The following is a 24,728-nucleotide window of genomic DNA, read 5'->3' as shown; positions in this document are numbered from 1 at the left end:
TTATTTAGATTTAGATTATGGTTTATTATGTTTAGTTCTTTTTAGGTTTTATACATATAAAAAAAAAAAATACAAAAAATACAAAAAAATGTGTTAGGGTTTCTTTAGACTTTACTTAGATTTTAACTTTAAGGTTTTGTTTAGATTTTATATTTCCCTTTTTTTTTAAAAAAAAAAAAAAAAATTAAAAAAAAAAATAAATAAATAAATAAATAAATTTTGAAAAGTCTCTTGCTTCACAGATCCAGTTACTTAAGATCAGATTCAAAAGTTGTTGATGCATGAACATTAGCTGCATATCCTATCTAGTCAATAACTGTGTGGTTGTTTAAAGCATTCATTTCTCTTAGTTGCTGGATATCATTATTGAGTTCCATGATCTTTGTGGTTTTACTGAATATTTAAGCATTGTTCAGGCTATTTGATGATAAGTGATTGTTGTTCATGGTTTTATATTCTATATCAGCTAACAAGTAATCGCTTTAAAGGCACTGGTCCGCTAAATCAAATCATCTTAGTGCTTGCCATATCGTGTCTCTGGCCCAACTGTCTGGCAGTTGGCCTTCATCTTTCCTCAGGGTCTACCCCCCTTAGCCGTGGGAGACAGGCTTAAATGGAGAGACCGGGGATCAGAGTGACAGCCCCCGGTCTGAGCGTTGTCGTGCCAGTTTGCGCGACAACATTTTTTGGCGCCGTTGCCGGGGACAGAGTTTTTCTGTCCTTGGTCCTTGTTTTTCAAGCTTTTCTGTGCTTAGCTTCTTGTTCAAGTGGCGACTCCACTTCCCATATTATCTGCAAGAGTGTACACTAGAAGACATCCAGGCAGTCTGTGCAACCCCACTCCGGATCCTGAAAAGGTTTACAGGGTGCGATCACACAAACTCGCTTCTCGTGCCCTTCTTACAAGTCTTGGACAAGAAGCCCTTTCTGACGTTCATCTGCTCTTTAGGGGTCAAGTTAGGCGCAACACCATGAGTCTGTTTGCCCCTTGTGATTTTTCTAACATTCCTGGAGCCCCCAATGATATTCCATCTGTTGGGATAGACAAATTGCCTAGCTTTCATGGAGATAATGCCATTACTGTTAATTCCCATTTGCGAGATTTCAACATATGGATGGCTAAGTATGCTAGATCTCCTGATTTTGACCATGAAGATGTCAGGATGACTCTTTTTATCTTGACTCTAGGAGGTGATGCTCATGACTGGTTTACAGAAAAACCTCCTAATTCTTTTGACTCTTTACAATCAATCATTAATTCGTTTAGAGAAAAATTTGGAGATAAGAGAGAGGGAAGACATCTTGTAAGAGCTCTTACTCTGATGAAAAAGAGAGAAGACGAAACTGTTGAAGAATTTAATAGAAGGTTTAATGGTATCATTAGAGAATTACCTCAGGACTATAAACCTTCAGATAAAACTCTCCAAGATTTTTATATCGATGCCTTTGGTCCTGAACCATCTTATGAGTTAAGGCGTGCCAAACTTACTGATTATCGTGATTGCCAAGCCTTAGCGGTAGAACTTGAAAAGGACAAGGCAGCTTCTGGGAAGTCTGAAATCCCAGGCTTTGATAGGGCTGCTACGAAATTAAAGGAACCTAAGGGAAAAGCAGCCCAGGAGCCTGAAAATGAACTTGTTCTCAAATTGCTTCAGAAAATTGAAACCATGGAAATTAATCATAACAAGGAGATAAACACTTTGCAGAATAGGTTAATTCAAATGGAAAGAGCGCAACCGCAAAATTTTCAGCCTCGAAATAATAATAACAGAAATAGTAACTGGCAAAGAAAGGGTCAATCTAGTGAGCAGAGGCCTCCTAATCCGCTTACCAATCTGGTGGATGATGCTCCTCCTTACTGTCGTGCTTGTGCTGATTTTCACGAAGAGTCCTCTTGTCCCATTATCAGAAGACTTCTCGATAATGGAATGCTTGGGACAGGTGAGCAAATAAACGTAGTAGGGAGCAAGTTTCCTTTGCCCATGAATGATTGGATAGAGGTTAAGGAAAGGAGCTATGATGTTGTGAATCCTCAATCTGCTTTTGGTATAAATAACCTGGAAAGCGAAGATGACATTTTGGCCAGGTTATATGGTGAGAAACCCTCTCCTGAGAAAATTCTGGAAATTGCTAGAGATAAGGGTTTAACATACCAGAGAAGGGATAAAGATCAGAGCGGAAATCAAATTCCTCCTCGAACTTTAAGCCCTGGTATAAACTCTGGAATAGATGTCGATTTGGGGAATTGGTTTAATAATGCTAAAATCTGGGTTCCCGTGTCTGAGATCGCTAAGATCCCTTCCCAAAGGGACAAGTTACTAAAAGCAATTCAGGGTCCTCAAGTCAACACTTCTCAGCAGAAGATTCGTGAGGTTGACTATCATGATGCTCCTATTTATCTGCAAAGCGTAGATGCTGATAACAAGGATCATCAACCCTTCTTTATCACCTTATTAGTCAATGGGTATAAATTGAATAACTGCATGTTGGATTCAGGCGCATCTGCTTGTGTTATGACTAAAAGGGTTATGGAACAGCTTAACTTAAGAGTTTCCAGACCCTACTATAATATATGCGCCATGGATTCTAAGAAGATCGAGGTACATGGTTTAATTAAGGATTTGCAAGTTCATCTTTCGGTCTACCCAGACATCATGGTGGTTATGGATATTGTTGTCGTTGATGTACCTGATGCTTGGGGTATGCTGTTATCTAGGAAGTGGGCTTCTGATCTAGGAGGAAGCATTCAGATGAATTGGTCATATGCTATGATTCCTTCTCCTAGCGGTGACGGTTTTGTTAGACTAAATAGAGAGCCTGAGAGGAAATTTCATGTTGAAAATCCTAAAAAGCCTCATAACGAAATAATTAAAGAAAAATCTGACATCGGGAACTATGCTATCATGTCCAATTTCATAATTCCTCCCGATGATGAGATTAAAGATCTTAAGGATGAAGTCTGGTATATGTATTTCGATGGTGCGTCCTCTAGTCATGGTAAAGGTGCGGGAGTTGTGCTTAAATCTCCCCTCGGTCACGTATTCAAGTTTGCCTATCGTTTAGAATTTGAAGCAACCAACAATGTTGCTGAGTACGAAGCTATATTGTTGGGTCTTGAATTGGCCAAGGCTTTAAGGGTTAAATTGCTTAGCATCAAGGGGGATTCCGATCTGGTTATCATGCAGCTTAAAAACAAATTCACATGTAGAAATCAGAGATTAAGAAACTATCGAAATGCTGTGTGGGATACTATGGAGCACTTCGATGCCCTTAACCTTGAAGCAATTCCTAGAGGTCTAAATAGTTTGGCAGATGAGCTTGCCGTAGCTGCTACCACTTTCCAGTTGTCTGACGAGTTAATTAACGATAAAATTAAAATGGAAGTAATATTCAGACCATCTGTTCCAGACAACTCAGAGCATTGGCAAATTTTTAATGATGAAAAGCAAGTCGTTCGTTTTCTCAATAGTTTAGATGAGTTTGAGGATTTCCGGTTAGTTTCTGGCGAGGATGGGTCTTTAGATCAAGGACATATCATAAATCCCACTCCCAGAAATGTAGTTGCCTTAGAGCAATATTTTGATCGGCATGATGCCACGAAGCTGAGAGAAGAAGACAAGTCGGACCCAGGCGAGTACCTTGAAGTTAACATTGGTACTTTTGAAAATCCGAAAATGGTTAAAATCGGTAAAGGTACTAGTCTGGAGGAAAGGAAAAAGTTAATTGATTTACTTCGTGAATATCGAGATGTTTTGGCTTTTTCCTATGATGAGTTGAAGGGCTATAGGGAAGATATTATGGAGCATACTATTCCCTTAAAAGACGAAAATGCTAAACCTTTTCGGCAGAAACTTAGGCAGATTAATCCTAAGTTAGCCCCCCTGGTCCAAAAAGAGCTTGCGAAGATGCTTGCAGCAGGAATCATCGCTCAAACTAGGCATTCGACATGGTGTTCGAATTTGGTGATTGTCAGGAAGAAGAATGGTACAATAAGACTTTGTGTCGATTTTAGAAACCTTAATCTAGCGTGCAAAAAGGATAATTACCCTTTGCCAAAAATGGAAACTTTGTTGCAAAGAGTAACTGGGTCTGGGATGATGTCATTGCTAGACGGTTTTTCGGGGTATAATCAAGTTTGGGTTAAAAAGGAAGATCGACACAAGACCACATTCACAACACCATGGGGCACTTTTGAATACATCAGAATGCCATTTGGGTTAACAAATGCTGGGGCTACTTTCCAGAGGGCCATGGATTATGCCTTCAAAGGATTAATCGGGAAAATTATCGAAATTTACCAAGACGATCTTACTGTTTTCTCTAAAGATGGTATCAGCCATATAGATCATCTTAGGAAAGTTTTCGATAGATGCAGAGAATATGGAATCTCTTTGAATCCGGCTAAATCTGTCTTTGGGGTAACTGAAGGGAAACTTCTGGGTCATATCATTTCTAAGGAAGGAGTCAAGGTCGATCCTGAACGTGTTGAAGCAATTCAAAAGATTCCTCTCCCGCACAACCTCAAGTCCCTTCAGTCTTTCCTTGGAAAGATAAATTTTATTAGAAGATTTATCCCGAATTATGCGGAAATAGCTAAGCCCATTCAAAGTCTTCTGAAGAAGGATGTGAAATTTGTCTGGCAAGAAGAGGGCAAAAGGGCTTTCCAAGAAATCAAGTCTGCTATCGCGAAGGCTCCTGTCCTTGTTAGTCCTGATTACTCCAAAGATTTCATGATTTTTTCTTTCGCTTCTGAGGATACCATTGCCGGTGTCTTACTTCAAAAGAATAGAGAGGGTCATGAGCAGCCTATTGCTTTCATGAGTAGAGCACTTCAAAACTCCGAATTGAAGTACAATACCATGGAAAAGCAGGCTTATGCCCTGGTCAAGTCTCTTAAGCATTTTAAAACTTATGTGGGTTATTCTAAGATCATTGCTTTCGTCTCACATTCTGCTGTTAAGGACATATTAACTCAAACTGATTGCTTAGGGACTCGTGCTAGGTGGGTTACTAAGATACAGGAGTATGATTTAGAAATTAGACCCACCAAGCTGATCAAAGGCCAAGGTTTAGCTCAAATGTTAACTGAAAGTAATGAAAAGACTCTTGGTTTGTTCTGCCTTGACGATCTTTCTTCACCAGAATTAAGAAGGTTAGCTGAGCATGAATGGTATAAGGACATAGTTTACTACTTAACAAATCTTGCATGTCCTAATCACTTAGTCGCTCATAAGAGAAGGGCTCTTAGACTAAAAGCCACTAAGTACTGCCTTATGAAGGATGGCCTTGGATGGAGAAATCCAGAGGGCATAGTGCTTAGGTGTGTTGACGATGTTGAGTCCAAAAGATTAATTTCCGAATTTCATTCAGGATTTTGTGGTGGTCATTATGCCGCTAGAACTACTGCCCACAAAATCCTGAGAGCTGGCTATTATTGGCCTTCGATTTTTTCTGATGTGCACAAGTTTGTTAGAACGTGTCAAGCCTGTCAACTGTTCACTGGGAAGCAGAAGCTTGCTGCCCTTCCTCTACAGCCTGTTATTGTAGAGGCACCTTTTCAGCATTGGGGTCTGGACTTCATAGGGAAGTTCCATGAAAATTCTAGCAATGGCTACTCTTGGATTTTGACTGCTACTGATTACTTCACTAAATGGGTAGAAGCCATTCCTGCTAAGAATGCCACTGAAAAGGTGATTATGGATTTCATTGAGAATAACATCATTACTAGATTTGGTGTCCCCGCTAAAATCACTACGGACAATGCCAAGGCTTTTAGTTCTTCAGAGTTTACATCTTTCTGTTTCAAATATGGCATTGTCTTATCTCATTCGTCGAATTACTATCCTCAGGGTAATGGTTTGGCTGAATCAAGTAATAAAAATCTCATAACCATTATCAAGAAAATAGTAGGAGATAACAAGAAGTCTTGGGACAGCAAAATCAAGTATGCTTTGTGGGCAGACAGAATTACTAAGAAGAAGTCTACTGGTAAATCTCCCTTTGAATTGGTTTATGGCTTGGATGTTACCTTACCTGTGCACCTAAAATTGCCAGCCTATCAGCTTCTCCAAAATTTTTCCACTGATAAAGATGTTGTTCAGAATAGGATAGATCAAATTGTGGAATTAGATGAGACTAGTCGGACAGCTTTTGAAACTATATGCAAAAATCAATCTAATATTAAGAAAAGCTTTGATAAATGCTCTAGATCTAGATCTTTGCAGGTTGGAGATATGGTTTTACTTTGGGATCGCAAAAATGAAAAACCAGGAAAGCATAAAAAGTTTGACAGCTTGTGGTTGGGACCGTACATCATTAGAGACAAAGCTGGACCAAACTCATTCCACTTGAGCAGATTGGATGGTGAGCCACTTCATCTACCAGCGAACGGCCAAATGCTCAAGCTGTTCTTCAGAGATGATATCTGATGCCATGGGGCATCTTTTGTATTGTATTTCTATCCCTACTCCTTGTCTTTTCAGCATTTCATTTCTGTTTTTAAGATTAGATTTACTTTTCATGTTATTAGTTAGTCAATAAATGAAGAGCTTTTATCTTTCCTGTACTTAATGCATATGATGATTTGGGAATGGACGCTACTTATTTTTATTTGTGTGTTGTATGGATGCAGATTCTGGATTCTCACATTCCTACCAGTGCAGCAACGTGTCCCCAAGTAGAGCCAGATGTTGACCACTACTGGTCAACTACCCATGCAGTACACCTCCTTTCTGTTGGCAGAGAAGGGTAGCTCCTGAGCGACATGTCCGTGCCAGCCTACAGTCATCGACAGCTTGATCTTTCCTGTTGTAAACCCAGTCTGCATGTTTGAATTGTAAATAATCTAAGCAGATCAGAGTCATGTATGTAAAGTTGCCTAGGTGGACCTAACTTTCTAATGACGATCTGCGTCCCGGGAGGTTTTTAGTCTCACCGATCCATGGATCGGCAGAGTTTTCCTTCAAACCCGACCCCAAAGCCGGGATGCATTTCGTTATTAGGACTTTAGGAGAATCCTAGCGTGTTAATCTGCTAGATTATAGTTGTGTCGCAGATCTGGGTGGTCTATGAGGGTCTATGTTAAAGTGGGTTCGTCCCCTTAAGATGTAAATTGTAAAAGTCATGATGTAATGTGTCTTGAGGGTTGAGAAATGTGTAAATCCCCTCATGAGTCCTAGGTCCTAGGTCCTAGGGGATGTTTCCAACGGTTTGGTTCAAATGATCCATTTAGAAAATAAATAAAATATTAAAATAATAAAAAATAATAAAAAATAAAAAATAATAAAAAATTCATAAAACAAAGCAAAAACCCTAGATAATAAAATAATAATATTTTTGTGAACACATGCAAAATATCTTTTTTAAATAAAATCGACGGATGAGATCAAGAGATGTCTTGATCCTCATCAACGGTCGAGATCAGTTCTACATGGATCACCCAAAACTAGCCGTTGGGATCATTTCCTTCTTATAGGGTCTTAGGGGGTCATTTTACAGTTTGATCTGATCTGTGAGTCTGTACTGAAAGCTCTCTTGTAAACTGATTTCTGATTAATAAAAAGACTTTGGAGTTCAAACTGGCTGGTGTTACTCTCTGGAATTGTTGTGAGGTGTTTGCTTTTCTGCATATTTCAGTTTTCAACAGTTAAAATAGCTGATTTTTTTTTTTCAGAGCATTGTGAGTACAGGTATCTTGCTCACATGCTAGGGTCTGAATGTTGTAGGGTTTCTGGAAAATGGCAGGTATCTCCATTTTCTCTTGAAATCTAGCAGCATTTCTTGCCCTTTTTCTTGCTGATGCTTGCTTGAGATGTGCAGGAAACTTTAGGGTGAAGGTTATTTGTGGGCGTTTGGGGAAGTTCTGGGCTGAACCAGCCGACTCCCACAAGCTGTTCTGTGCAGAGCCCAGCTGATTGTGCCCTGGGTTAATTTTTTAAAGTTCATTTCATGTTTTACATTGAGAAATTTTTCTTTCTGATTTACAGTGAAGTTCACAGTGAATTTTCTTCTGATATTTCAAGAACATTACTGTCATCATTGTCAAATCTGGCTGTTCTAGAGCTGTAAAATTTTGATTTTAGGCGAAATCTCAAGGGTTTTACTGCAAAATTTTGCATATATCTGCCGGGCTCTTGTTGTCTTGTCTCCAGGGTTATCATTTCGCTGCCTGAATTGCCGGAAGCAGCAGGCTCATAAACAAACCATCATCTTACTTTGAGCTAGATTACAAATTCATTTCATTCAGCAGATGCCAGAAATCTGAGGAAAGCAACTCGGTTATCAAGTGTAGGCTGGGGAAGAAGGCTGTGGATCCTTGTTATTGTCGAACACCTGCAAGACAGCAACAGAAAACATTCTGAGCGTATTTGATTTTGATCGCCATTGCTGTGTGCGCGTATCAGGTAAGTACCAAACCAATTTTTTTTTGGCTGCTATCAACCTCTGCCTGTCGTTCTCATATGAATGCGCATTTCAAATACATGTTCCAAGCATGCGTATGGTTCTAGATAGCTCGATTTTGCCAACGTTTTCTGCAATTTTTGTGAAGGGTTAGCGTAAGTCTGCATTTTCATTTATTTTTTTTTTTTTACAGTTGGGCGTTTTTCTTCTGGTCGTGTTTCAACATTGTTTCGTTTCCCCATCTTATTGCTGAAGTCGAATACGTATGTCTGGGGCAAGCAGTCACACATTGTTCTAAAAAAAAAAAAAAAAAAATCGTATGCGTGGGCATCAAAATCCTGTGCATGCCATCAAAACGCCTTCCTGTCAGCTGTGTGATCTTTCTTTTTGCCCCAGCATAGTGATTTCGTCCCCATCGTTTCAGATTTCACGCCATTTCTCTCTGTTGGGCATTGCTGCCATCTTCACAAACTGAAATCGACCTTTCTTTCAATCGCCGTCGGTGTCTATCAGTGTTAGCGTATCCCTCTGCATAGTCTGTTGGTTAAGCTTGTCGTGTGGGCATAGCTGCGTTCCAGCATTGATTCGAAAAGCCGCTCACGTGCCTGCAAAGCCTTTCCGAATTCAAGATCGTCAAATTTTTTTTAGTTTGCTGTAGCTGAGGGTCACGCGTTCAGCATTTCAACCGCCGTTGCTTCTCCTCCGTCCCGCATACCTGCAAAACCCCCAGCCTCCGTCTGCTTGTTCGAAACTGGCATGCATTTCCTTTTCGCTGTTTTGTTTCACGCCGGCCAGGTCACGTAAAACCCTCGTTCTCTATATCTGTCGTTTTTTTTTTTGCGTGCTGAGCCTCACCGTATCAGCGTTCTCATTAAATTTTTAGTGTCTTGCCGTAGATGGTAAATAGATTTAGGTATTTTTTTTGTTGTGAATTCGATTTCAGTTTAGCGGGTCTGCAAATAACCTGTGTGTTTTTTTAGTGTTAGCGTAGGTAACGAAAGCCATATATTTTCGTGGTCATTGTGTAGCATAGGTTAACGTAGGTTCAGTTTTTTTTATTTCTTTTATTTAGATTTAGATTATGGTTTATTATGTTTAGTTCTTTTTAGGTTTTATACATATAAAAAAAAAAAATACAAAAAATACAAAAAAATGTGTTAGGGTTTCTTTAGACTTTACTTAGATTTTAACTTTAAGGTTTTGTTTAGATTTTATATTTCCCTTTTTTTTTTAAAAAAAAAAAATTAAAAAATAAATAAATAAATAAATTTTGAAAAGTCTCTTGCTTCACAGATCCAGTTACTTAAGATCAGATTCAAAAGTTGTTGATGCATGAACATTAGCTGCATATCCTATCTAGTCAATAACTGTGTGGTTGTTTAAAGCATTCATTTCTCTTAGTTGCTGGATATCATTATTGAGTTCCATGATCTTTGTGGTTTTACTGAATATTTAAGCATTGTTCAGGCTATTTGATGATAAGTGATTGTTGTTCATGGTTTTATATTCTATATCAGCTAACAAGTAATCGCTTTAAAGGCACTGGTCCGCTAAATCAAATCATCTTAGTGCTTGCCATATCGTGTCTCTGGCCCAACTGTCTGGCAGTTGGCCTTCATCTTTCCTCAGGGTCTACCCCCCTTTGTCGTGGGAGACAGGCTTAAACGGAGAGACCGGGGATCAGAGTGACAGCCCCCGGTCTGAGCGTTGTCGTGCCAGTTTGCGCGACAACACCACCTTACCAAATATTCTCTCTTAGCTAGATATTTTGTCTTTAGCTAGATTTTTAAAACTTCATCTTTCTTTACTTTTAATATTGATCCAGGAGTTACTTCCACAATCATACTTTTGTACTTATAATGGATGTCCTCTTTTGGTACAATCATACTTTTGTACTTATATTGGATGTCCACTTTTGGTACCATTGACCTACCTTTGTGATCGTTTCTTGGACATTAATAAAATTATATTATCCTGTATTATCTACCTTTATGGTATAATTCACTTATGTCTTTATGGCATTCATGCAGCTTCTTGTACTAAATCTCCTTTTTTGGGGGGGGGAGAGGGGATTGTTGTGGGTGTGGGTGGGTTGTACCCTCCTTTTATTTGGCTATATTTGCTTGATGTAATATCTAGTCCATTTGACATATATTCATCTTTCAAGGACATTAATGTAATTTCAATTTCTTTTACACTGAAAATCATGACCATATGTTAAGTGGTGCAGCCTCCCATGTTCACGACAAGTATTGGAATAAATAACTATATGATGGACTTCACCTTCCCTCTAGGTCATTCATGTGCTTCAAACTGCAAATTCAGACTGCCACAAGGTTAACTGAAATGATCCAATAGATATGACTCATAATATCTAGCGGTTCAAGAAAAAAAATGCTGCCTACATTTTTTTACAGTAGAGTCTTAGAAAAAAACTAGAGCTTCCTACACTTTTTCACAGTAAAGTCTTAGCTACAAACTAGCCATGACCACAGAATAAACATAGAGCCAATCCACCGCAATGCAGCCTTCTGATCTGTCATAGCATGAATGCAGTCTGACAGTAACAGCCAGGGATGCCACAGGACCAAAATGATCATTGTTTTCTGGAACATAATGTTGGTGGAATTGCTTCTATATTAAAAAAAAAAAATTGCAATCACATCACCATCTTACGTGATTAGCGTGGTACTTCGATTAATGTGATAGAGAACAGCAGCAGTTTCAAAATAAAAATAAAAAACTACGTTTCCTCCTAAGGCAAAATGGAAATTAAAACAAATGAGAAGGCAGTCAAACCTTGGCCCTGGTTTGGAAGGTAAGAAAGATGAGGCTATCTAGCATAATACTAATGACAACTGCAGCATCACATTTTGTTTTCTGTTATTTCAGTGCTGATTACAGAGGTACACAGAAATTCGATTTGAAAAAGAGCACCTTGTTGAGTTAATATCTTGTGGAGCAGTGTCATAGACCCTTCTTGAAATATCACGGTCCTCAACATCTACATCAGTATCTTCATCACTACTATCAAAGTCATCATCAAATGCACGCATCACAAATGGTTTTCCACTTCCCCCAAAGTCTGCCACTTTGGACAAGTCTCGACATGAAAAGCTGCAGAAATTTAGGCACAATTATCAAACAGGTAAGAGAAAGAAATCATCACCCTACCTAAAAATATATCTAGAAAAAACATGTCTTTAGAAATGAAAGCAGAAGTGTAAAAGCTGTCTCTATTATATATGAATTAATTTACATTCATCACCAAAGCATTGTTCTAAGGTGCAATCCATAAGCCAGTTACAGTAATTGCAAATTTATGTGTGTCAGAGGACTCATCCACAACAGTATTATCAATCTTCTGTTAACAGAAAAAGATGTTGAAATCCACTGCTAGTCAACAGCTCAATGGAATTATAACTGCAATGTCTGTTAACCTTAAATAATTTGCCCCTTTTAAAAAAGCACTCGAACATTCCTCTGCTTGCTACATGCTCTCAACTGTATCAATAACTAGGGTACATAGATCATACATTGAACCACTTCGTAGAGAAGGTTTGTTTTCCGGCAGCAATGGAGTACTGTACTTCTCTTCAATGGCCTCTAGTTCAGTTTTAAGATCATCTAATGTCCAATCAGGATCAGGATCAAATGACACCCCACGAGCATTCTTCAAGTGCAAGTCCAACTTTAAAGGGCTTCTGTGTAAATCAAAATTGAAAATCATCAGGTAAGTAAGGAAGTTAAATAGAACTTACAAGCACAAGAATTTCTGAACTGCAAACTATTATACAAAAGCCATAGTAATTCCTGATCTAATGCACAAAACTCATAAATCTGACAAAATTATTTTGGCTTAGCCAGGGTGCATGCACCCAACCCCTGGGATGAAAGCACTGGGTGTGAGACCAGTTGGGTCCATTCTGCACCTAGGTGCACAACAGCACACCCCAGCCTGCCGGGGGACACAGGGTTCAAATTTTCAAAATTTAAACTTTAAACATAAAACTTTTATATTTGCATTTTTCAATTTCAACCTACAAAATTTTTGATTTTGCAACCTGGCTGTATATGTTTGGCAATGTCTAACTGTTAGATGTTTTGGAGTTTTTGGCTGGAATCCGACGAAACAATTTCTGGTCAAATCTACATTTTTGTTGTTTAGTCTGGATTTTTGACTGTATATATGTATTCAGCATCCTGAAAAACCCCCGAGACACTCAGGTTGTGCAGAGTTCACAACTCAAACTTGTGATTCCAGCAAATCCATGATAGATTCTGAGCAATTTTGACCAGAAAAAGCGCTGGAAAACCCTCCAAAACGTCTAGGAGATAGACTACGGCTATATGTTTTTCCCAAAATTTAGAAACTTTGATTTAATTTGTGAGAAGATAGCTTCTCTAGATATTAACCATTAGATCTATGGAAGCAGCCTATAAATTTGCCTTTATTTAAATAGCGTCCAGTTAACTAAGATATAATCTTTCATTTGCAATGCTTTGACTTCCAAAAATAACAGAATCAAGAAGTGTTCTTAAAGCTAATTGTGCTAAAATAAGGACCTTTCCAAAAGATTATTACGGTGATGGAAATTTAACAGCAATACAGCTAGTCTGATCATACTTACCAAGGTCAAGTTAGAATTTGAATTCAAATTAAATATGTTAAAGAAATAAAAATTTAAAGTTATTAAAAAAAATTATATATATAATAAAAGATAAATTTAATAATTTGGATTGACAAAAAAAACAGATTGGGAAGATCCAGTTTGAAATAATTTGGCAGAAATTCAGATAAGAAAAAATCAGACATTTTTTCTATTTATACATCGAGCTTCAAGAATTAAAATGAGAAAAAAAATCCATTTTTTCTCTGTGTTAGTGTGATAGTCATTACAACAAGCATTAGGAAAGTGCAGCATGCATGATGACGAAGTGACTTATGACATGACAGAGCACGAGAGCCGACAGGTGAAGGAGAGAGAGAACCTTATTTTGTAATTTGTCGACAGAGAAAGACAGCTGCTGGGAGAAAAAAGGATTCAAACCATCTGGTGAGAATAATGTCCAGTGCAACCCCATGAAGAGAGGCAGTAATAACATGATCGCAGCCATGAACTAAAAGGGTCATACAGACAATGGCCATATGGATGGGGGTTGTACGACCCCCATTGAAGCCATCTCTATTGCAGATGATTCTAAAGCATTTGTGAGCAGACGCAAACTAAGAGATCCCTCTTCTAGATTACCGCAAGCAAAAGGGCTCAAATTTGAAGATCCATAGTTAAACCTCTCTATGAGTGGCAAGTATATTCTAGAAGCAACAAATCCTAGGATTGCAGTCCCATCCAGGATTTTATTTGCTTGTTAATCCAAAGTCCACGCGATCTGTAGTTTGCTCCCTCGATGGGAGCTTCACACTTCATGCTTGGCTTTTCTTGATGGATATGGAGGTGCAACAAGAAGGGCACTTGAAGACTGACTTGCTATACAAGCAGATCCCACCTTTCGGCTCCAGTGTGGCTGACTAGAGAACCCTGTGAAACTATTTCATTGATCGTGGGCCTTCTAAGGCAATGGGGAAGGAAATCCACGCTGTTTCTAGATACTCTACCCAAACTTAAGTTACTCCGTTAGTTCAAGTTGTTGAGATGCCTGCTAGCGTACAGCAACCCTTGCCTTCAACCAAGGTAGCAGAGCTGCTTGAAAATCCTATTTGAGAGGTCTTTTTTATTAAGTTCTAGAAACACAATATGTTCCTAACGTTAGTGTTGTTCAACTAAAGCAACCAAATCCAGAGGAGAATTTTAATTTCTTCATGAACTGCAATAATGAATATGAATAGGGTTACTAAAATCTTGAATATAGTGAACTTATTGTGTTTTTTACGCAACAAATGTCAGATGAAGATGCTTCAAGAAAAGGAATATTTTGAATCAGGAAACTAAAGAGATCTCTTTACACTCTTACTAGGGCATGGTATCTATTACCAATTTACCGCCCAATTTAGCAGTCTTGATAAGGTCCTTCAAGGCCCTAAGGTGGTACCACACATAATACGTACCCATTGTCACCTTGGCACGGTATCCCCGCACTTTAAACCAAGAGGCTTCCCTAATCTGAACACACAAAACTTCACCCAAAGTCAATATACCAGTTCCTAGATAGTAGATACTATATACACAGTGAAGATATGAGTTAATTAATTACTTTACTGATCTCGAATATGAAATAGACCTGTAGCAAACACAGACCAGAAACCAGAACACCACTTAAACCTCAGAATATTTGTCTATTAGAATAGAAGGTTCAGTGATGAATGCCCTTACAGAGGCAAGATGATATCCTTGATTTACCTCTTGATAAGTGACTGTAAATGTACAATTGTGCCGTTATCCTGCACCTTTCAGACCTGCAAAAATAGTAAAAATGCAGAAAACTAGCATGCAAAAGCGCCCTTTGAGGCCACGCACAAGTATCAAAATAACTAGATCAATAGATATGTGGATGGGAAACTTGGGCATCCAGTAAGCAATGATAAACACAGCCCAGTGTTAGTTTTTGTTTCGGGTAGCAGCAGACAGGTCTTCTAGTCTCTATGGTGTCTAAGAGGTCAAGGAACATGAGATCTTCAAAACCCAGAAAACTGGTTAAATTAAAGTGAATTAATTGGGGAAGTTTGATTTTGCACTAGAGACTTCCAGAAAAGTTTATTGACGGAGTCAAGATGATCTTAGCCATCGGTTGAGATGTGATCGTGGTCATCGAGGCTCCAATGAGATATTATAAGAGCATGTCTAAGGGTTTGGAAAAGAGACATCAAGGCACAGTTTATCATTTGAAAAATTCAACTACCCAGTTGCAAGTATTCAGCAAGGGCAGAGTTGAAGGTAGGGAAAGCATTAGAAGCAGGGGATCAGCAGAGATTTCCTCAATATTTTCCAGTGTCTGGGAGACAGGAATAGGAGGCAAAATTATCTACAGAGGAGGCCATATTCAGCCAATGAGAGTCGCTGATTGACGGAGTCAAGATGATCTTAGCCATCGGTTGAGATGTGATCGTGGTCATCGAGGCTCCAATGAGATATTATAAGAGCAGGTCGAAGAGTTTGGAAAAGAGACATCAAGGCACAGTTTATCATTTGAAAAATTCAACTACCCAGTTGCAAGTATTCAGCAAAAGCGGAGTTGAAGCTAGGGAAAGCATTAGAAGTAGGGGATCAGCAGAGATTTCCTTAGTATTTTCCAGTGTCTGGGAGACAGGAATAGGAGGCTGAATTATCTACAGAGGAGGCCATATTCAGCCAATGAGAGTAGCTGATTGACAGTGCAAGTGGCAGAGGAATCTATTCAGTGAGCTAGAGGTTGGATATATCATCCAAAGCCAGAGCAAGTGGGCCTAGAGCAATCCAGGAGGCAGGGTGACTTGCTGAAGGGTGATTCCAGAGGCTGAATGAATTTCTGGGAGCAGCAGTGCGCATTTCCTAGAGGCAATGCGAATAGCCTGGAGAAGTGTGAGTTGATTGGAGAGGGCTAGATCAAGTAGCAGAGGGAGATAGTTAGTCTCCAGATTATTTTGCCAGTGGTTTGCCAGTGAAAGGCAACCAATCGTAATTTCTCCTAAATTGCTGAATAATAATAAAACCCTCATCTGCTGCATTGGTTTTCCATTAGGGGTTTTTCAGGGACATTTATCCAAAAATAACAGTTTCATATTTTTGCGTGTGTGTGCATATTTTCTCAATTCCAGTTTTTATATTCTGCAGTGTTTTTATTTGTGAAGATTGCAATAGTGATTTAATCATTATTTTCCAAATTAATAATTCAAAAGACAAATAATCTCCAATAGATAGAAGAATAAATTCCAGTTTATTGCAATCGTGAAAATTTCACACCCAGCGTTTCAGATCTGCAAGTAAAATGAGTTTTCCAGCAATCTGGAAACTACTTGCAGAAAAGTGAGGTTGATTCCCCCTATGGTCAATGCCCAAAAAAAATTTAGCAAGAAATATGCAATTTATAGCAAGCTGGAAAGCTTATTTTTACCCCAAAAAAAATCATAAACTATAAAACTCATATATGGAATAAATAAGGGTCACAAAATAATATTTACTTTTTTAATCAAACCCTTGAGTGATGGTTTTGCCAAATCTGGAAAAAATGTTGTGGCAAATTACAAATCTGCGAAAAAACACCTTGAAAATACCCTTTTAGGTATGTTTTTAAATACGGAAAATAGAGGGCAACAATTTTCTTGGGTAAAGCAATAGATCTTAAACCAAATTCCAAGGATTTACTAGCATTTTAACATAAAATTTAGGCACAAGCTATAAAATATTTTTTTATATTTTATTTTTATATTTACAGAAAATAAAATGAGTTGAGTAAAAATAGCTGTTGTGATGTCCTCGCCGTTGCCATGTTTTTACCCTTTCCAAGGCGTGAAGTCAAGATCAAAACCCCCTCTTTTGTCAATTATGCAATTTGGACTTGGATAAGGGGATTGACGACTAGGTGACAATCAACCCCTAATCTCGTCAAAAATAGGATTATGATCCCCGAATCCTACCAAGAAATCTCTTTCTATGGAGAAGTCTCCAACCACTAGGTCAACTACAGTAAAAAGTGAAATTGCACCCATGCTAAAGGAACCCCCAATAAAGATTTGTCTAGCAATGAAGTTTGACAAACACCTTACACCTACAAAGGAGAGATGGAAGTTAGAATGCTAAACTCTCCTTCCATGTGACAATGTTGACACTCGATGGATTAACACAATCGCCTTGTAGTAACCCTAGCAAATCATTAGTATTCTTTTAGCTCTCTTACAACATTAACTAAGAAAATAAAATTTTGAATGTCATCCCCAAAAATTGTATTGGAAAAAAAAATATTATGGCATATGATCTCACAGTTCAACAAGAACCCATTTTGGGAGGAATTTAGCCTTATACATATTTCCTTTGTGACAACTAGTTTATCCCTCTCCCAAAAATAATATTTTCTTGACTTGTCATCCACAAGAATAGAGCTTAAGTTGGTTACATAAAAATGACTCTTTTGCAATGATAATGACCCAGCAGGAGATTCAATTTGCTCTTGGAAAGCAACGACTAGTTAATTTGCTTTGAAAATGTGTCAATGTTTCCTTAGGAGGCACAGCTAAGTGAGAGGTGCCAACGGCTAGTTAATCACAACATCCATCGTGAGAAAGTCAATGTTCACCTTCAATGAGCAACAACTTGCTTGGAGGATGGAGCACTTGCCTTAATTTGTATTTGAGACATTGCTCTATGGTCAAACCAACCCCTACATGCCTCTAGAATTAGAAATGGACCCCAACGACTAGTTGACCCAAACAACTAGGTGGTGGTTGTTGGACTATCAATGATTCGCTTGAGGAGGCTAATATTCAACCTTGAAGAGGCTTGGAATGGTCCAACTTTCCCTTGAATTCATCTATTGCATGGGTTTCCACTGTTGATAACTCAATAGGGCAATGAATATGTTAATTCTTTATTATTCCAATGAGTAATACATCAAACAGCGACCAAAACAGTAAGAACATTGACAGTATATAGGTTGCAAGCCAGGACCAACACCCTTCCTCTTGAGGGGAAAACCCGTAAATCTCTTCTTTATCTTTCAGATCTTTCAATTCACGAATACCATGACCTAGACTCAAACAAATACCCTCCAAGATCAAGTTTACTACAGCCTCCTACTGCAATCTCTTCGACCTCCCAGTAGATCCGAAATTTTTCTCCCAATAATTGCTACAACTGCTGCTGCTTCTCTAGGAGACTTCGATCTCCCTCTAACAACCTTCCTCTTGACTTTTCTTGTATTGACTTGAGTCCTCGGGCTAAGAGGATGCCCTAAGAGACCTTCACTTGCCTTCCCTTCTCTTCTGCTTCCAAAATCAAACCCCAAAAGATCTAGCGCATAAACCCTAACTTCGATCCTCCCAGAAGAATATATAAGGCCCAGAAAAACACTTCAACTTCTTTGACTTCCTCTTCTTCGTACTTCCTTCTCTGACTTTCTTCTTCTTCTGCTTCTTCGCATAAGAGGTGAGTGAGTGAGTGATCCAAATGGAGGACGAGTTCCTCTTATATATAGGCTTCTTCAAGGTTGGACGTGGCTCTTCATGTAGGCCGACTTGATCTTGGAGGTATTTTGACACTTTAAAGACAAAATATTTTTTTCTTTACAATTTACAATGTGCCCATAGGGTCTTAAATATATTAAAATGACTCTTATACACACTCAATGGGTGCTTGACCTATAAAATAAAAGAACTTGAGCATGAAACCCATGCTCCAATAATAATAATAATTTCTTTTTCATTTTATATTTACAAGAATACATTTCATACTTATGAAGACCGAACCTAGTTACACATTTTTCAACACTCCCTCTTAACTAGGGAGGTATTCATAAGAGGTACATGGTTATTCTCAATCTGAAGAGATCTCATAAGAAGAGTCGGATTGGTAACCCATCTGTCTAGCATCATATTAACCATCATTGTCACATAGCAGGGCCTTGACTAACGGTTCTATCTCTCCACAATATCATAGCACAATGTTGGCGAGACCAATGATGTATAGACACCATCATCATTGTCTCCCAAGGTACATACCCCACCCAGGTGTTCACAGAGTATGACCTCCCATTGGACTATTCTTATCTTGGGTAGCTAATCCTCAAAGAATATCGGTCCACGACTACTCTTGTCTTGAATGCCCTACCACATTCTCAAAGAGTATCGAATGTCAAATGGTTACCCAATCCTCCATTCTTTCTTCCCAAGTGAAGACAAGAATGTCATGTCTATCTCTCCCTCTCAATTAGGGAGGACAAATCCACCAAACCAAGCTTGTCCCTTAAGTATACAAGCTTCTTGTTCGGAAGTGATTTCGTCAATATGTCAACTACATGTTCATCAGTGGAGATATACCGTAGCTGCAACACACCATTTTGTACTAGCTCTCGAATATAGTGATACTTGTTGTTGATGTGCTTTGTCTTTCCATGGAACACTGGATCCTCAGACAAACGAATACAACTAGTGTTATCACAAAGTATCACTATAGGGTTCATCGGTCCTTCAAACAAGTCAGATAGCAGCGTCCTTAACCATACTACTTCTCTGCTTACTTCACACGCTGAAACATATTCAACCTCAATACTACTCAAAGCAACGACGTCTTGCTTTCTGCTCATCCATGAGACCATGGAGGATCCTAAACTGAAACATCCTCCCGTAGTCCTCCTTCCATCCTGTTCACTGCCTCCCAGTCAGAATCTGTATATCCAATCAGTTGGACATCATTCCTTCTATCATATTTCAGACAGTAGTTGATGGTTCCTCGCAGATATCTCAAAATATGCTTTGCTACTATCCAATGATCATGCTTCAGCTCCACTTGGAATTGACTGAGTATATTTACTGCAAAACATATGTCTGGTCGAGTATTCACCAAGTACATCAATGAGCCAACAAGTTGTCTATACCTGGAAGGATCCACAAGGCTTGATTCGAAACTCCTCAGTCTCTTCAAGTTTGTGATCATCGGAGTGGTCATAGGTTTACAGTCCATCATGTCGAACTTCTTTAGAATCTCGATCACATACTTTCCTTGACCCAAATAGATTTCATTTGGTCCTTTCCAGACTTCTAGTCCCAAATAGTAATGCATCAGCCCAAGATCCTTCATGTCAAATTCTGTTGCCAATTGCTTCTTACATTCTTCAATTTGACCTTCTACACCTGTCAAGAGAAGATCATCTACATACAAAAGAATAATTACAGGTTCATTGTTTACAACCTTAATATAAAGGTTTGAGTCAACATAACTTTTTGTGAAGCCTATTCTTTGTAGGTATGCATCCATTCTAGCATACCATGCCCTTAGTGCTTGTTTAAGGCCATATAATGCTTACTTCAATCTGCAAACATATGCCTTCCTATCCTTGACTTCAAATCCCAAGGGTTGTTCTATATAGACTTCTTCATCTATAGTGTCATTCAGAAACGCAGTCTTGACATCCATTTGGTGGATGTTTAATCCCATCAATGCTGCCAAAGAGACTAATGATCGAATCGTTGTATATCTTGCTATTGGAACAAATGTTTCTTCATAATCAATGCCTTCAAGTTGAGAGAACCCTCTAGCCACAAATCTTACTTTATACTTATCTATACTTCCATCAGCTGCATGCTTGATCTTATAGATCCACTTGGAAGTAACCACAGATTTGTCTTCAGGCCTAGGTACAATCTCCCAGAGTCCATTCTTCATTATAGATTGATACTCTTCATTCAGGGAATCCTTCCATTCTCGGTGTTCTACAGCCTCTTCAAAGGTGGATGGTTCTACTTTTATTAATTTTGTCATGTATGCAGCATACCTAGAATATTTCTTGGGTCTCTTACTTTCTCTAAATGATCCTTGCGCTACCCCATGACCTTTTGCATCAAGTAGTGTGGATTTCAACCAATTAGGTATTTTCCTTGTTTCTAGAATGACCACGGGTTGAATAGGTTCACTTGGCCCTTCTTCTTCATGGTGTGATCCTTCTCCTTCCTTGTCAACTTCCTCCTCAAATATCGAAAGTTCTTCATCATCAGAATCTATAGAAAGTTCTTTTGACTTCTTGAATGTTATACTCTCATCAAATATGACATCACGACTAACTTCAATGTGATGTCCATCTTTCATATAGATTCTATAAGCTTTTGATGAGTTACTATACCCAACAAATATTCCCTTCATACCAGAAGGATCCAACTTCTTTCTTTTGTCCTTTGGTATATGAATATACATAGGACACCCAAAGATTCGGAGATGATCTACAGATGGCTTCTTCCCAGTGAACACTTCTTCTGGAGTCTTGTTATCTACAGATCTATGAGGAGATTGATTCTGAATGTAGACCGATGTCTTTGTTGCTTCTCCCCATAGAAACTTGGGTGAATCTTGATCATGTAACATTGCTTTTACACTTTCTTCAATGGATCTGTTCTTTCCTTCTTCGACTCCATTTTGTTCGGGATTCTATGGGACTATCAACTCCCTCTTAATCCCAAACTCCTTACAAAATGCCATAATCTCTTTGGATGTATATTCTCCTCCATTATCAAATCTTAGTGTCTTAATTCTTTTTCTGTAAGGTTTTCCACTTCAGCCTTGAATTCTTGAAATCTTGTAAATACTTCATCCTTGGTTTTCATTAAGTAAACCCAGGTCTTCCTTGAATGATCATCTACGAATGCGACATAGTATAAATGGCCTCCAAATGATTTTGGAGTCATAGGGCCACACACATCAGAGTGAATGAGATCCAAGATTCTTTCGACCGCGAAACACTAGTTCCAAATGGTCTCTTGGTAGTCTTGCCCAATGCACATCCCTTGCAGACACCTTCATGATCTTCCTTTAAATTCGGGATTCCATATACTATGGAACTTAAAGTTGGAAGAATATTGAAATACCAAACCTTCGATGCCAAAGTTCACATGGACCAATCTCAGTGTGAACTAGGGCTTGGTTTACAGGAGATATTGATATGTAAAGCCTTCCTTCTCCATAAATTTAGCTTGATCTATGCTTGAGTCTTTTTCCCAAACAACTACCTTTCCATCAATGAAGGCTACTTTATCTCCATTATCTTCTAAACTTGAAATAGAAAGTAAATTTTTGTGCAAACCTAGAACAAAGAAAATGTTGTTGACGTGAATGTTGCTTCCATCTTTCAGTTTTATGGAAGTTGATCCAATGTCCTTCACCGAATAGCTTTTATTGTCTCCAAGTTCCACAGAGTAAGCGGATTTTCCTTTTGATAGGGTCTTCAATTGGTTGGAGTGACCAGTCATGTGCCTTGATGCACCACTATCGATTACCCAAATGTCTTCGTCTTGGAATGTACCAGAGAGAGCCGAGAAGAGACCTTCATCCCTTTCATTGATTGATGCCTTCTTTGAAGATAATAAGAAACTCCATGCTTCCTTGATACCTTTCTTGAGATGGTTTGCAATTTTCTTGATGAACTTCTTCATTGTAGAGGAGATCTTCATGATGCCCTTAGAGAACCAAAGCTCTGATAGCATGTTGAGAATTCAATAGGGAAATGAATATGTTAATTCTCTTAACTTGATAACTTCTTATGTTACCTTTTACTTATTAGTTTTGTTCTTTATTATTCCAAAATGAGTAATACATCAAACAGCTACTAAAACAGTAAGAATAGTGACACAGTATATAGGCTGCAAACCAGGGCCAAAACCCCTCCTCTTGAGGGGAAAACCCGTACATCTCTTCTTTATCTTTTAGATCTTTCAATTGACGAAAACCATGACCTAGACTCAAACAAATACCCTCCAAGATCAAGTCTACCATGACCTCCTATTGCAATCTCTTTGACCTCCCAGTAGATCCAAAAAACTGCTCCTAGTAACTATTGCAATTGTTGCTGCTTCTATAGGAGACTTCGAATCTCCCTCTAATAGCCTTCCTCTTGACTTCGCTTGTCTTGACTTGAGTCCTAGGGCTAAAAGGATGCCCTACGAGACAGAGAAATGACCACAGTAGTACTAAATGCACTACTAGAAGAATGGGGTAACTTCACTTCAAGCTTACATAGGAAGAAAGAGACTACTACATTTCAAGATTTATGGTCACTATGTAAGACCGAAGAAACCAAGCAAAGATTGATGTCGGACCAAGCGAACAGAATCAAGAATATGCTACAATGACAAGAAGAAAGGGAAATTTTGAAAAGTTTGGTCCTTCAAAGAAAAGAAACATGGATAAGATAAGATTCTTCGGATGTCAGGAACTTGGACATTACAAAAGAGATTGTCCTAACCATGGTAAGGACAAGGGGAATAGAGAAGGACTACACATTACTAAAGAAGTGCAAGAACCTGAGTCCAAGAAGCCTAAGAATGAAGAAGTAAAAGATCTCTACTATGACTGAGATGATCTTCTTCTCAAAAAGGTACTTTTCACTTGTAAATTATGGTCTTGATGCAGTTTAAAATTAGATAGGATGCACCTCATTAGAAAACAGCATAGAAACATTAGAGGTAAGAGCTCGTGACATGGGAAGAAAGTATATCTAGTCCAAATCCTACTAATTAAGGAAGCTCTTCGGAAACCTCATGAGTATTCATGAGAAGCAAAAGAAAACATTTGACGGATGAGGACATAAAATATCCTCAAGTTTCTCTAGAATTCTCATCAAAGGGCTCACCGATAGAGAAAGAAAGCAAAAGTTTTCCAATAGGAATTCCAACTTGTGAGATTCAAGGAATAATATGATGACACACCAAGGAGGCAGGTTTGAAGGATAAAGTCCCTTCGGATGAAGCTACTACATGAAGTCTGGATGACCGAAAGAAAAAATGAGGTATGTATGCTCACATGGATTATCATGAAAGACATATAGTTAAATATGATCTAGAAAGGATCTCCTCCTCCGAAGTATTGCAAAAGAGCATAAGTCACACTAGATAATATATGCAACATGAGGAAGCTGACTACAAACAAGATTGGAAGCTCCTAGGAATGAAGTGTGTGAAAAGAAAGAAAGAGATCGTGATGATAGAAAGCATTCAAAGTCCAAGAATATTTGACTAGAATATCTCCCAGAAGAAGTCGGAAAAAGATAGAGATCCTTGACACTAAATATCTCTGCGAGATGTGTCAATCTGCATGCAAGATGCCAACACTTATAGAAAGATGTCAAGGTGAAAGATCATTACAAAGGTAACTCTGAAGAGTTCAATGATTATTTTTAAACTAACATCTGGATGGGCTTATGTAGGACTGTCAAAGGGAAGACATGTAAATGACTTCCAAACATACCATATAAAAGGATGAAATGTCCTTCTGAGATATATGGCATGAAAGCAAAAAGACATGAAGCAAAGCCAAATGGAAAATCTGATAAATCACTTTCTGTCGAGAACATAATTGTCTCTATTGATTTTGAGTAGCATCGGATGTGATCTAGCTCCAAAATTTTGTGGACGGGCTAGAATACATGAGATCTCCAAGACCTAGGAATCGTGTGGAGAAATTCCACCCGGATGATGAGTTATTAAAATAATTAATATTTTTAATGGGGTTCCTAGGCCTAAACTTGGGAAAATAAAGATATTAATGGGTATTAATAAAGATATGGGTGAGAAGCTTCTAAGAGACGAGGATCAAGTCTGTTTTAATCTTAGCCGTTGATTAGGGACTTAATCTCCATCGTTGATTCATCAACAGGAAAAGTATAAGAGAAGACTTGAGAGTCATTTGGAGACACAC

At 38.5% G+C, this 24,728-nt stretch overlaps 1 protein-coding gene across 2 annotated transcripts in view; it reads right to left on the bottom strand.

Annotated features, from left to right (window-relative positions):
* LOC149211018 (uncharacterized) overlaps positions 1-24,728 on the bottom strand; it is a 109,595-nt gene that overhangs the window by 56,436 nt on the left and 28,431 nt on the right. For both annotated transcript variants that reach the window (XM_089396860.1, XM_089396861.1), the window contains exons 2-3: positions 11,937-12,104; positions 11,338-11,517 (exon numbers count right to left, since the gene is read on the bottom strand). In XM_089396860.1, the coding sequence (XP_089252986.1) occupies positions 11,338-11,517; positions 11,937-12,104 (348 nt within the window). The remainder of the gene's footprint in view (positions 1-11,337; positions 11,518-11,936; positions 12,105-24,728) is intronic.

The sequence above is a fragment of the Pinus tabuliformis genome, chromosome 1_2, assembly GCF_031772625.1.
Source record: "Pinus tabuliformis cultivar Carrire ecotype Pingquan chromosome 1_2, CPIR1, whole genome shotgun sequence".
Taxonomy (NCBI): domain Eukaryota; kingdom Viridiplantae; phylum Streptophyta; class Pinopsida; order Pinales; family Pinaceae; genus Pinus; species Pinus tabuliformis.
Note: the sequence above shows the minus strand (reverse complement) of the source record. Positions and strands in the feature narration are given on the sequence as shown.